The 15,437-nt window shown below is 30.8% G+C and overlaps 1 protein-coding gene across 2 annotated transcripts; it reads left to right on the top strand.

Moving 5' to 3' along the window:
* Nucleotides 1–3,948: 3,948 nt before the first annotated feature.
* LOC107466271 (protein WVD2-like 3) lies at nt 3,949–7,925 on the top strand. 2 transcript variants are annotated; one of them, XM_016085255.3, is made up of 7 exons: nt 3,949–4,157; nt 5,496–6,039; nt 6,330–6,418; nt 6,520–6,613; nt 6,700–6,771; nt 6,896–7,006; nt 7,298–7,925. In XM_016085255.3, the coding sequence occupies exons 2-7, from the start codon at nt 5,500–5,502 to the stop codon at nt 7,592–7,594; spliced, it is 1,203 nt and encodes a 400-aa protein (XP_015940741.1). In that variant the 5' UTR covers nt 3,949–4,157; nt 5,496–5,499; the 3' UTR covers nt 7,595–7,925. The 2 variants fall into 2 exon arrangements, with proteins under 2 accessions (XP_015940741.1, XP_015940739.1); XM_016085253.3 differs by lacking the exon at nt 3,949–4,157 and adding an exon at nt 5,227–5,309.
* The last annotated feature ends 7,512 nt before the right edge of the window (nt 7,926–15,437 follow it).

The raw sequence follows: 15,437 nt of genomic DNA on the forward strand, positions 1-15,437 counted from the left end.
GGAAGGTCTAAACCTTGTCTGTGGTATTCTGAGTAGGATTCAATGATTGAATGACTGTGACGTGCTTCAAACTCCTAGCAGGCGGGGCGTTAGTGACAGACGCAAAAGAATCGCTGGATTCTATTCCGGCCTGACCGAGAACCGACAGATGATTAGCCATGCTGTGACAGAGCATAGGAACATTTTCACTGAGAGGATGGGAGGTAGCCATTGACAACGGTGAAACCCTACATACAGCTTGCCATGGAAGGAGCCTTGCGTGTTTGATGAAGAAGACAGTAGGAAAGCAGAGATTCAGAAGATGGAGCATCTCCAAAACCTCAACCTATTCTCCATTACTGCAAAACAAGTAACCTTTTCATGTTCTTTTTTTCTTTCACAATCAATCCTGATAATTTCTGATATCCTGACTAAGATTTACAAGATAACCATAGCTTGCTTCAAGCCGACAATCTCCGTGGGATCGATTCTTGCTCACGCAAGGTATTACTTGGACGACCCAGTGCACTTGCTGGTTAGTTGTGCGGAGTTGCAAAAGTGTGATTGCAATTTCGTGCACCAGTAATCTATGCTTAGCTCTAGGAACTATGGTTGTAGTCGATGTGGTTTACCTTTGCTATTTTGTTGGATGTTGTTGAATTGCTATAACTAGCGAATGGATGATTCTGTAATTAGAAAGCAAAACATGTTGTTATTGGGAATTTGGTTTTGCTATATTGACTTTGATTGGTGATTGATTGTTGCTGTTTTCTTAATTGTGTTTTGGATTCTGGATGGTGAAAATATAGTAAATGTTGGCTGATTTGTGTCGAACTAGGTTTTGGTACTTACTCATGATTCAAGCGTCAATTTATCAGGAACTCTGAATTTGTTTCTATAACCCGTGGTGTAGCTTAATGCTTGTTCATTCATGTTTCCTATATGCAGATTTTAGGGGCTGTTTCTTATGAGACCGCAGCAGGATTAATTTGCAGAAACCCCAACCATCTAAGCCTTACTACATCTATGGTTTCCTTGTGATAGAGTTATATAGCTTAATATGGAATTTTCTGGCTTAAACTCGTTTTGTGTGAGCTTGATAAATTCTGTTTCACTGTAGATTTATGATTTCATGTTACTGGTTTTGTCAAGTTGATGGTGACAATCAATCCAAAACCTCTGAGTGGATGGTGCTTATATTAGACATTAGAATGTTTCTTTTCTTTGTAAATTGGATGGTTCTAGATCTGTTTTCTGATTTATCATGTTTAAGGCATTTGAACTTGTTAGTACTTCATTGAAGAGTGAGTGACTCATGTTTTATTAGATACTCCTCAGCAGGTTTCATATATTCGGTATTTCAGGATTCTCAAGCAATAAGTTTCCAAGTTAGTGATGTCACTAGTTCATTAAACAATGCATTGCATATTTATAATATTGAGTCAACTCTGATCGGTGTATATAACCCTTTTGTTCATGCCTATGCTTAAGTCGCAATTATATTCCATTAACTAGCGTGGTGTTAACTAAATGGAGGCATTATTTATTTTTTTTATTATTGTTTTCTATTGCTGAAATTGTGAAGTTGCTGAAAATTAAAGCATTGCACGGCCTTTGGTTGTGATCAGTCTACATAAAGTATGATTTTAAGTGGATGGTGTCTCTGGTAGGCACTCGGATGTTTCTTCTCGTTGTAAAATGGATGGTTTGGTATATGATTTCTTTATTTCATGTGTTAAGCATTATCGACTGCGTGCACTTCATTGAGATGTGAATGCCTATTGTTTTTTTTATACTCTTCAACCATTTTCAGGGCGGATTTAAACCATTTGTTTTTACAAATAAATATTTAATACCAATTCTTAGCATACTTTAATAATATCTCAAATAAATATTTCACCGTACCCGAATTTTACAAATAAATGAGCTGTTTGAACTTAAAAAATATCTATATTATACAAATTTGTTTCATTATAAATACTAACCAAAACTTTAGCCCAACCTGATATATTGAATATTAGATTGGTTTGAATCTATATGGTTAACGAGTTGATCACATAAGGAACTAATACATTTGATAGGTTCACAAATCACAAAACATCTTTATATAGTAACATGCGAAGATTTTCAGTAAAATCTTATGATTATAAATATAGAAATGATAATTGAACTTTAAGAAAGTGTACAATCATCACTCTACTTTTTTTCTTTTATATCATTATATGGTCTGATACCATTTCAGGACTCATATAATACTTACTAATATAGTTATATTATATTGAAAGCATATTTCGAATTGATGTAACCTACCCTAAGAAAGTAGATGAAAAGTAAAATCAAAGCATATCCTCATCAAAACCTTGTCAAGGCATAAATACTACCAAAAAGAGCACGTATTCTTTCTTAGTCAATAATACAAAATTAATACAGTGAAAAATCTAATGTGACTTAAAAAACATCTAATTAGCATGAATTAGAAACATTCACATAGCACATTCAAACATCGTGTCTCGAGTCCAACTCATCCTTTCTAGTCGCAAAGATATCGGTAATTTCGTCGACCTTCAATTAAAGACACAGTGAAAAACCATTATCAAGTTAAGATCATTTCTTACTATATAATGAATGAGTCCAATAAAAACCATAAAAAATATTACAAAACAAATCTAGGAGTGAAGCATACTTTAATGATGGCAATTCTTATGATTCGAACATGTTGGGTAAGTATTTAGTAGCAATTTTAAGCATACTTTGCTCAACTAAATATATCACTGTACCATCATTTTCAAATGAATATACTTTTTGAACTGAAAAAACATCTAATTAGCATGAATAATAAACATTCAAATAACACATTGTTATAAAATTTCTTACAACGTAGGAGCAGCTTATGCAACATACCTTCGACCCCTCTTGCTCTTGAATAACTACTTCACCCACATTGAATTGTTCATCGTCTTGGGTTGGATTGATCAATGTACTAATCGATCCGCCTTCCGAGGTTGAAAACACCATGAAAGATGCTCTCTTCCGGAAGTGTTGCACCGCACCCTTCTCTTGGATGGTTGATTGGAGGAGGTTGGCGTCGCTGATGTGATCAAGAGCGAACCATGCACCGTAACCGCCGATAGGGAGATAGGGTGAATAATTAGGAGCGTAGACTTCACTTGAGAATGGAGCGATACTTCTCTGGTCCGATGGAGGAGGTTGGCGCCGTTGATGTTACCAAGAGCGAATCATGCACCATAGCCGCCAAGAGGGATATATGATGAAGAATCGGGAGCCTTGTCTTCGCCTGAGAAGGGATCGCCATCTTGGATGGTCGGATGGATGAGATCGGCGCCGTCAATGATATGAAGAGAGAACCATGCACTGTAGCCACCAAAGGGAATAGAGGGTGAAGAATCGGGCTTGATTTCTACTCCATGATTCCACGAGCATTTTTTGGAACATATTACTCAAAAGCTGATTTTAATGAAACAACAATTAATAACAAATATTGTAAATTAAAAAAATTAAATTAATTGTATTGTTTTGTTTTTGTCTGATTATCTCTTAGTTTCATATACTTTTCTAATAGTTATTAATAAAATTTAGCTAATATGTATATTAAGAACACATGATAAATTTATTATTAGTAAAAGATTTTAAATTTTTTTATTTAATAAATATAAAATAAATATATTAAAAACTTATTTTCTTTTGTTATTTATAATTTTAACACATATTTTTAGAATACAAGATAGATAAATCTTTATTAATAATTATAAAGATTAAACAAAAGAAAAGACAAAACCAAGGAGCATTTGAATTAAGAGAAGAATCCCGAGAAGAAAAGTCAGAAAGAGGGGAAAGAAAAGGGAAAAAAAAAAGGCGTGTTTAATTATTACCAGGAGCAGTTTACTTTAAGTTTCGTTTATTAATGGTTCAAATTCAAAATTTGAAAAGAAGATGAACAGAACACAACACTACACTACAGAACACAAGCATTATTAACTCCGTGAGGAAACGGCGTGTGACCGACGAGACCTCACACACACACACACACACTCCTCCGCGTACATATAAAACCCACGCGACAGCAACACCCCCCACTACTTCCATTATCTCTTCTCCTTCTTCTCCAATCTCCTCTCTCTCTCTCTTCTTCCTACCATCCTCAGATCCCTACTCCAAATGTGAGTTACTCACGCGCTTTCTTTCCATGCATAACTCTTTCTCAACACTATTTCTTGCTATAATTGCAATTACTATTTTTTTTAATTGGGTGATGTTCAATTTTTGTTTTTCATTTATTTATTTTAACTTGGTAGTTGGCCCTATGGATTGATTTTTATAATGGGGTTCTGTTTCTTTAGTTGATGGGAAAAAAATTGTAATGGAGTTGAGGTGGAAGTGGAAGAACAAAAGCAATCTCTTTGCATGTTCAAGCTTGAAACCCATTTCCTGTTTTTCCGTATAAATAGTTGATATAGTTCAAAGTTCCGATTTTTATTTCTATTTATGTACATTTTGTATCAGAGATTTTGCATTGTTGGTCCTGGATCTCCAGTTATTGCAAACAATATGATGCATTTATTTGGATTTGCACTTTTTGGTTCACATTTTGCATTTGGGTGATTGGGATTTAATTATAGAGGCCCTCCCTCTTCACGTGTGTGTTTTATGGAATTGTCGGTGGAAATTAATAAACATGCTTATACTTTAGTTACCTTGGTTCTCTCCCTTACCTATGGCGTACTAAATATTTTGTTCCACGTGTACTAAGTTGGTTCTAAAGAAATACTTCTAATTTAATTTAATTTAATTGCTAGAAAGAGTAAATTTAGGAACTATGGGTTATACTTCTGAAATTTAACTAGCTACCTTGCTCAGTTGCTCACTTGAATATGCTATTTCTTTTGGATATAGTTGAGTTGTTGGAGTAGTCTTAATCATTGATTAAGCATACATGCCAACCTATTTGTTTGCTTTCCTTCTATGTCTTTTAGTATTTTTCTTTTGTGTGGCTTTGCTTCTTTATGAAAATTTTGGATTAGGTAGACAATTTCATGTATTGCCTATGATTTTTTTGATAAACAATTCTCATATGCTTCCATGCTTTTGCAATTTGTCATGATGCATGAGTCATGGCTTTAGCTTTTTAATTATTTTTTTGTCCCTTGATTCACTTTTTGGTTGAACAAAACTACTATGGTTTGCAGAACATATTCTCTTACCAACTATCTTATATGTTAGTGTAAGAATAAACTGTGGTTGTTGTAGTGTCAAGTCCTTGCATTCATGACATTTGAGTTAAACAGAGTTGTTACAAGGCAAAATCATCTATGGTTTCTATGTTTACCCTTCCTCATTATTTTTTTTTTGAATTTATGATGTACATTGTACAATCTTTCTTTCACTCAACATAATCTTAATATTATTAACTATTCTGTGCTTTGGCTAATTATTATTAGCAGCATTTCAATGAATTAGCATTTTATAGTTGAGTTTCTGACCCTTCTTTTCATTCCCAGTGAAATGGCTATAGAAGATACAGAGATTTGTGTCATCAAGGAGCCCGATCGTGTTGTAGTCTATTCGGATGGCATTTCCCATGACTCAGGTCATGAAGCCCTAACCGATAATATTACTGAGTCATATGAGCATATCAACGAGAGTAATGAACATCATAGCTCCGAGGAGAGCACGAAGGAATATGAGGTGAAGGAATGTACGACAGAAGTTCCTGTTAAGATCCCTGATGTCTCTAATGCTAAAATATCTGATGGGAAGTTAACTTCAGGTTTTGAGGGTGTCCATAGGGAGAAAAGTTTAAAAGCAAACAAAACAAAGGGTAATCATAAGCCCCGAGATAATGTGATGGGAAATCTTCATAGCAAGTGTACAGGTAGTGTTCAAATCAAGGCCACGGTTCCACAGCCATTTTCCCTAGCCACTGAGAAGCGTGCTGTAGTTGGAATGCGTCCGAATTTCGGAGAAGATAACAAGAGCAGTAACCAGAGAAAATCTGTAAATAAAAGAAATATTCTGTCTCCCAATGTATTTAAACAGAATCAGGTATATTCACTTGTTGAATTGGTATCCTATTTCAATTATTTTGATTTATTAACTAAGTAGTGGATGAGTTACATTTTAAAGGAACTGTTTTTGTTGCTAAAATATTTCATCAGGGACAACAGCTGCAAATTTTGTTACATAATTTTCTTGCATATCCAGTGAAAGTTTCAATAGCATTGACTCTGCTTCAAAAGTTGCAAATTTAATGAAGTTGAATTTGAATCATCTTTTTCATTAGTTAACATGTTGTCAACGTTTTATGCTTAATTTGATCTCTTTGGATGTTGCAGTTGAAATCACCTGTAGTTCTGAGAAAACCATTGGAACCAGATAACAAGAAGCATCCTGAAGAGGACGATTCTTGTTCAGTTGCTTCTATGTATCCTCCTAAACCTTGCAATGCCGTTTTTTTTTCCTGGCAATGGTTCTTCTGTTTCCTTTTATAATTCGAAATTGATATTACTCCTTGACCATGTAAAGAACTTCTGCTTCTGCACGATCAATCAAGGCGAGGACAACTGTTGCTTCTGCGCCAATGTTTCGGTCAACTGAACGTGCAGAAAAAAGGAAGGAGGTAAGGACCTGTATATTGGTTAGGCTTTGTTTGTGATTGGTTTGTAAATTCATTATTGCTTCATGTTCCTTTTTATTGTGTTATAGTTCAATTCAAGATTAGAGGAAAAACTCCAAGCAATGGAAGCTGAGAAGAACAAAAATGAAGAAAGGACCAAGGTACAACACTATCAAGTTTCCTCAAAACCCATACATAAATTGTGATTTTGTTATTATGTTTAAACCTTGTAAGCTTATAGCTGATTTTTCTCATTGACTCTTTCATCAATTTTAAACATTGAAGGAAGAGAAGGAGGAAGCTATCAGGAAGCTGAGGAAGAGTTTAATGTTTAAAGCAAGCCCTATGCCAAGTTTTTACCATGAGGGGCCTCCACCTAAGGCTGAATTGAAGAAGGTAAGCATGTAGTGCCCTCGAATTTTTAACATAGTATCATGTTTTGAGATTCAGATTTTATCAAGTGGTCAAAGGAGATCTCCATGTAAAGAGTCTCACTTTAGACATACTTTAGACATGATATGGTTCAATGGAGTCATTTTATTCCATATAGCCGATCCCACCTAATGGGATAAGGCTTTATTGTTGTTGTAAATGTGCTTGACAACACATGCATTTTTGAAGATCAAGTTGTACTTGTATAGATGTATTTTTATCGAATTGTGAGCCTGACATGAGTGTCTCGACCAGATGCCACCAACACGTGCAAAATCTCCAAAACTGGGTCGGCGGAAGAGCAACAATGGTAAGGTTAATAGTTCCGAAGGGGATAAGGTCAAAGAAGCCACTGCTCGGAGAAGGCACCAGGCACCATCAAGCGACAATGATGCTAGTACAGACAATGTCGATGATAGAACTTGCATGAAGGATGAAAAAGGCATTTGTGAACTCGAAAACAATGGCAATCATATTGAGGAAATTAATGTGAGCAGAGTAACTGAACAAGTGGAAGACTTGGATATCAGTAACCAATCAAGTTTTCAGTAAGATTGGTTTTCCACCTTTTTTTTTTCTCCAAGTTATGAGGATATGGGGTCTTGTTTCTTGCAACTGTCAAGCATGTTTACTTTATTTCCTTTAACTTATGTAAGCACTTGCTGTTGTGCTTTTGTGTATGTAATGTAAGTAGCTGGAAATATTTATTCTGTAATTTATCTCGACTTCTCTTGCAGAAGTAAGTTCTGTCACTCATATGAGCTATTTAAGAACTTGTTTGGTCAGCATGAAATCCATGTCAGATTGTCTGGAGTTGTTTTTAAATAATGTTGTGCAAAGAACAGATTATTTATGCCACATTATTGTATTCTTGTGTTTTCTACTTGTTCTCTTATTAGCAAAACTGAGGTGTTCTTATTGGATGCCAATATTTATCAACTGTTCTAGTTGCCATTAGTACTAGTAAGTCCAATAACATTGTATAGACATGAAACCATGACAAAATTTATTTTCATTATTATTTCTTTGAGAAAGTTTTAGGTTTAGTCTACTCAATTCCAAAAGATGAAGCCATTTATGTTGCATCTCTTTTTGTATATAAGTTGGTCTTTGACTCAATTTTTTTTTAATCCTTAATGGGTCCTGCAAGAAAAATAAAAAAAGAATTTTAAACTTTTAATACCAATAATAAGATTAATTAGCTAAGACAAAAAAATATTAATTAGCTAAAATATGAATTTAATTTTAATTGATATAATTATTTTTACAAAAGTTATGGCATATGTACTTTTTAATTGATAGAAAAAATTGATAACTAATTCTATATAATATATATCAAAGATAGTTTTTTTCTTGTATAATTCAAAAATAAAAAAAGAGTTACATGACTTTCTTTAATTCATTTGTAAACTATTATTTTATGAGAAATTTTTGGGAATTAGCAACTTTTAATAATTTTGGTCATTATTTAGGCAGCACAAATATTAAATTATTTTAACAAATAAATTTTATTACTTTTTGTATGCAAATTCTAAAAAATATAAGTACAAATTGTATTGATTTATGTGTATACAATTCTAGTAAATATAAATACAAATTATATATTTTTTGTGTGTAAAACATCTGTAAATATAGATATAAATTATTGTTAACAAAAAATAATAATATTTGTTAGCAATTATATAGCATTGCTCATATTCTAATTCAACTTATCATTTTTCTATCCATAATTCTGTATCGCTTTTAATTACTTGCAAATTTATTTATTCATATATTTATAATATGTCATATATATANTTTCTATTAATCTGTTAAACACTTCTAAATTCTAATAGTATCTAATTTATATACTTGATACATGTATTAAAATGACTAAAAAATACAAACAAAAAGAAAATTTATAAGAAGAGTTTAATTATGCAATGTTTATATTATTGTAGTGAAATTGACTTGATTTTTTTTTAATTTGTAATTAAGTGAAATAATTATATGAGTGAAAAATTTTGGAATAAAAAATTGGAGAGTTATGTAATTATAATGTATATTATCTTTGCTTAGACCAAAAAGCACAATTCAACTCCCTTATAATATTTTTTAGTCGTATGTAAATTAATTAAAAAATATTTTAATTTTTTAAATTAAATTCAAAATTCTAATTTCTATTACAATTAAGAAACTTTAATCCTAAAAATAGTTACATTAGAATATAAAAAATTAAATATGAAGATCATAAACTCATTTTGAATCAATACTTTGTTATTGATTTTATTTAATTAATAAATATTACATATACTAGTAATATGCACAATTTAGATACTATGATAATAATTAATACAAACAATTTAAAATGGGTTAAAATTTTTTTTTAAAAGTTATAAAAAGAGAAAATATACATTTTATAAATAAAAAAGAGAAAAATATCATTTTAGTATCTTTTAGAGAAGAAAAATAAATTTTTTTCTTAAATTTTATCAACAATAATATATAATTATAATTATAGATAAGTTTGGATTAATATTATGACTAATTTATTACCAATATATTTATTCTACTCATTAATGATGAAAGATTGTTTCTAACTAAAAATTAAAAACTCGTTTTTGATAAAAACATTATATGTTCATTGTCAAGTTGATATAAAATTAGAAATTTTTAAGTTAAAATACTTATTTAATGCTAATTGAATGTGCAAAAGTATTAGAACCTCACTTAGTTAAATACTAATCAAATTAACTTATAGATAACATAAAAATGCCCTCACATTTAAAAGAATTTTTTTTCTTGTCGAATATTAATGTTGTTATTATTATTGTTGTTGTTATTGAAAGATTAAGTTGTAATAAAGGATGTTATTGTTATTATTTTTAATGACCCAATAAAGATTGATGACCGAATTTTCAATTCAATCAACTAAATCAAATTAGATTTACCAATTCGACTAACAAAATTAAACTGAGTTTAATAACTATTCTAAAAACAATTTTTACTAATTTTTTTTATCTAAGAACTTAACTTCATTAAACAAAAAATATGAAGGTCATCTTGATTTTTTGAAAATATAATTTTTTTTCTTTTTGATAAACAAAAAAAAAAAAGCGATTGCACATTAGGATAGATTTTTTTTAAAAAACAAAATATTAAAAAAAATTTTACTTTTATCTTATTTTTAAAAAAAATATTATTATTCATGTCTGGCCCAAAGCGCAGAACCTGGCCAAAATAGAAATGCCCTAAAAAGCATCCACCTATAACCGATCTCCTAACAAGTCGGATCGAGACGTCGTGTCATCTAATCCACACTTCTAAGGAAGTTGTAACTACCTTTTAATATCTCTCGCCCACTTCTAGAAGAGAGATCTCAACAATCCTAAGATAAAGAGGCGGTTATTCCCACCAGGTGAAACTACTTTAACGGTGGTTATTGATTCACTGACCCCTCAGGTATCTTGAAGTTCTAATACACTTAAACTTACTAAGACCCTTGCTTACTTAGGTAATATCCATAGGACATTTTTAGATATTTTCTAAAAATAATTAATAAATTAGTATTTAATCTTTTAAAATATTATATTAATTCTTGATAAATTAAATGTTAATCTTTTTTAAAAAGTGACAATTTAATTTTTAATCTATCATATTATATAAAAATTATATTTCTGTATTTAATGATAGTGTTGATGTTTTGGACAGTATTTTTTTAATTTATTTATTTTAACTCATTAAATATAATTTATTACAATAACTTAATTATATCAATTAATTAATTTGAGTAAATATTTAAATATCAATGTAATTTATTATAATTTATATCAATCAATTAAGTATACTGCACTAATTGTAATTTATTATATTAGTTAATTGGTTTATTAATTTATAAAGTATATAATAAAATAAATAATTTATTATTTATTCTAATTAAATTCAATAAATTTAAATTAATTTAGTTAATTTTTTTGTTAATCTTACTTATTCCAGTTTAAATGCACATGTGCATTGCTTATATTAAGATTTTTTTATAAAGACTTACTTATTTAAATTTAAAGAAAAATAATTTATTAAAAAAAATTATAAATATTTATACGAACACCTAAAAATTTTTTTTTCTACAAAGAAAAACCTTTTAATTTGGAATAAAATTATTTTTTTAATAAATTATAACTTCTGCAAATTAAAATTTTAGCTTGTCCAAAATATGATAGTCTTATATAAATTTCACAATGACATACAATTATCATGTTTAATATTTGATGAGTGTATATATTTTATGTCATTATTAGTCCTACACTACGGTTAGTATGGATAGGATATGGTAGAATTTGGACTCTATCATAATCCACACGCGAATTGAAAATTTTATTAAAATTTTATCATTTTACTCGCGGATTGAAATTTCTCAATTCTAATTCTATTCGCATCCTAAAGTTCTAAATCTTATCTGCAGAAATATCAAATTTTTTTAAAACAAATATAAAATTCAATCATTTCAAATTTTATACATATTAATAAATAAAAAATAAAAAATTAATGCTTTAAATTAGATCTCTACCTTCTACCATATCCGCAACGGGTCGAGTAGCCTATCCTATCCGATCGGATTGGGTTGGGTTGGGTAGCCACGAATAAAATATGTATTACCATGTCATTTGAGATATAATTCGTTGGCCGCTTTTTGTTTAATTGTTGAATATTTAAAAATAAATAAAATTATTAGACACTTTTTAAAAGTGTTATTATTTTACATTACACCACATCTTTATGCAAGTTTAATTTTTTATTTTAAATAAATTTTTTAAATGTCGGTCAAATCTTTTATTTATTAATATTTCATTTTAATTTGTTCAAAATTCCTACGGTTCATATTTTCTTTTGATTTATATATTTGATATTGTTTTAAAATTTGTTATTTTAAAAAGTTATTTTTTTCCTTAAAATTTCCATTATATACATCTTTTTCTTCACATATTTTATTATTATTTTTTTTTAATTTATATTTTCTTCTCAAATTAAAAATCCTAACATGTCTAGATGTGACAGAAATATCATAAAAATTATTATATTTGAAAAAAAATGCTATAGTAGTAATTAAAATTTGCAACCAAGCAATTCTTTTTAAAATTAGAGTACAACAAACATTTTATGAATCCTTTGCATTTTATGAACCTTTTATATTTAAATTTTATTTCTTTGAACTAATCCTAAAAAAGATACTAAGCTAATATAAATAATAAATAAAATCTAATAATATTTAGCCTGCAAATGAAACAACTTTTTTTATTTCTTTGGCTAAAGCCTATAAATATAGCTATTAAATAATTCTCATGTTTACTATTATTTTTTGTTAGTATTGTTCTCATATTTATTTATTCAACCTAATTTCATTTATTTTTTTAGTGGACCCAAAAATACCTTATTTTCATTCATTTTTAAAATTATCAATTCAGACTAGCCATTTAAACAAAAAAGATCTCTTACTGCTCAGAACCCCAACAGCAATCACTACTGTTGCGTGGAAGAGGCTTGGCTTAGCCACAACCAAATGACCCCATTCAAAAATTTGAGACAAAACTTCTTAGGAGACAGTAAACCCACGTGTCAATACGACAATGAAAGTGAGAGAATATCTGTACCAATTTGCATCTTTACCATAGTACTCCCCTTATATAAAATACAAGTTGGAATACAAATATACAACAACAAACAACAACATAGTCTGGTTCCATTAAGTGGGGTTGACTACATGGATCAAACAATACCATTGAGTTCTATATATATTATGTCTATAGAAAGATTTTTTACATGTAAATCTCGTTTGATCATCTCATGGATGGTCTTTCTAGATCTTTCTCCGCCTTTCATCCCTTACCCATCTTTCATGTCATCTACCCTCCTGATTGAGTACTATGTCGGTCTTCTTTTCACATATCCAAATCATTTGAGACGGGATTTTATTATCTTTTCTGTAATAGGTGCTACTCCAGCTCTCTCTCTCTTATATCTTCGTTGTTTATTCTATCCAATCGCATATGACTACTCATCAATCTCAACATCTTCTTCTCTGCTACACTTAACTTATGTTCGTGCTCCCATTTGGCCGCACAACACTCTGTACCATTAAACATAGCTGGTCTAATAGCAGTGCGATAGAATTTACTTTTAAGTTTTGAAAGTATTATTTTGTCACATGAAACCAGATGCACTTCACTATTTTGACCAACTTGTTTGGATCCTATGATTTACATCCTGTTCAATCTCTCCATTATCCTGTATGATACATCCAAGATACTTAAAACTTTTAACTTTTCGTAGGATATTTTCTCCAATCTTCACTTCTATATTAGTGTTTTTCCTTTGGCGACCGAATTTACATTCCATATATTCCGTCTTGCTATAGTTTATGTGCAGACCATACACTTATAAAGCTTCTCTCCATAAATCCAACTTCTTATTTAAGCCTTTCTTTGACTCTCACATAAGGATGATATCATCGGAAAAACATGCACAATGACACAGGCTTTTGGATATGCTCTGTGAGTACTTCCAAGACTAATGTGAAAAGGTTTGGACTTAAAGATGATCCTTGGTGTAATCCTATACTAATAAGAAATTTCTCGTCACACCACCTTGAATCTTCACACTACTTGTAGCCCCATCATACATGTTTTTAATTGCACGAATATATGCAATTCTTATTCTCTTCCTTTCCAAAACCTTTCATAAGACCTCTATTGACACCCTATCGTACACTTTTTTTTAAATCAATAAACACCATATGTAGATCCTTTTTATTACTACGATACATCTCCATCATCCTTCTTAACATGTATATAATTTCAGTGGTGAATCTGTCTGGCATAAAACCAAATTGGTTCTCTGTTAATTGTGTCTCTTGTCCCAGCATTCGTTCTTTCACCCTTTTCTATAACTTCATGGTATGGCTTATGAGATTGATCCATCTATAATTTTCACAACTCTATATATCCCCTTATTCTTGTAGATAAGTACCAAGGTGTTTTTTCTCCATTCATTTGACATCTTCTTTAACCTTAAAATCTCATTAAAAAGTTTGGTTAACCAACTGATGCCTTTTTCTCCAAGGTCCTTCCAAACTTCAATCGGAATATTATCGGGTCCTACTTTACTGCCATTTTTCTTCTGTTTTAGAGCCTCTTTTAGTTCGAAATCTTGAATCCTTCAATAGTAGTTGAAGTTTTGATATTTTTCCCTCGTACATAACCGACCAAGACTCGGAAGAGTCTTCTGTCCTTCATTAACTAACTCATAGAAGTAGCTCTTCCACCTTCCATTGATCTTCTCATCTTGAGCCAAAACCTCTCTGTCTTTATCCTTTATGCACTTAACTTGATCAAAGTCTCTCGTTCTTCTTTCACGACTCTTTGCGATTCTATATATACATTTTTTTTCTTCCTTCGTACCTAAAGACTGGTAGAGACACTCATATGCTCTTGTTCTTACTTTACTTATAGCTACTTTTGTCTCTTTCTTAGACACTTTATATTTTTTCCAATTATTTGTCTTGCGGCACAAAGACCACTCTTTAAAGCACTCTCTTTTTACTTTTATCTTTTCTTGTACACTCACATTCCACCACCAGACTCTTTGTCTCTTGATCTTATTCCTCTAAATTCACCAAAACTTTCTTTTGCTGTTCTTATAATAACTTCTACCATTTTCCTCCAAATCTCTTCCACGCTTCCATCCCCTCCCCACTTTAAATTTTTTCCTACCTGTCTTAGGAAGTTTCTTTGTTCCTCACCTTTCATCTGCCATTACCTCGTCCTTGGGTTTTTCGTATGATGTCTTTTCCTTAACTTTTGTTCAACGCGAAAATCCATGACGAACATCCTATGTTGTGTTGTAAACTCTCTCCTAGAATAATTTTATAATCAATGCAAAATTTATAGTCGATTCTCCTTAACAAGAAGTCGATTTGAGAGCTTGTCATGTCAATCCTATAGGTTGTTATAAGATGTTCGTCTCTTTTTTAAAATATGTATTTGCGGTGAGAAGGTCAAAAGTTGAAGAAAAGTACAAAATAGTTTTACCTTCGATATTAACCACTCCGAAACTATGGCCTCTGTAAATACTTCCATACCCATTCACTTTTCTTCCAACATGACCATTTAAATCTCCTCATAAGAAAATCTTATTTCTCGAAAGTATGTTTTTGATCAAACTCTCTAGATCCTCCCAAAATCTTATCTTGTGTTGCTCATCCGAATCCACTTGCGGTGCATAAACGCTAATCACATGAAAAGTACCTCTTTTCACCACAAATTTGATAGAAATGATCCGATCATCCACTCTCTTGACATCCACTACATCATTCTTCCACTGCTTATCCACAATAATACATACTACATTTTATTATTCACTT

Source organism: Arachis duranensis, chromosome 9, assembly GCF_000817695.3.
Source record: "Arachis duranensis cultivar V14167 chromosome 9, aradu.V14167.gnm2.J7QH, whole genome shotgun sequence".
NCBI lineage: Eukaryota > Viridiplantae > Streptophyta > Magnoliopsida > Fabales > Fabaceae > Arachis > Arachis duranensis.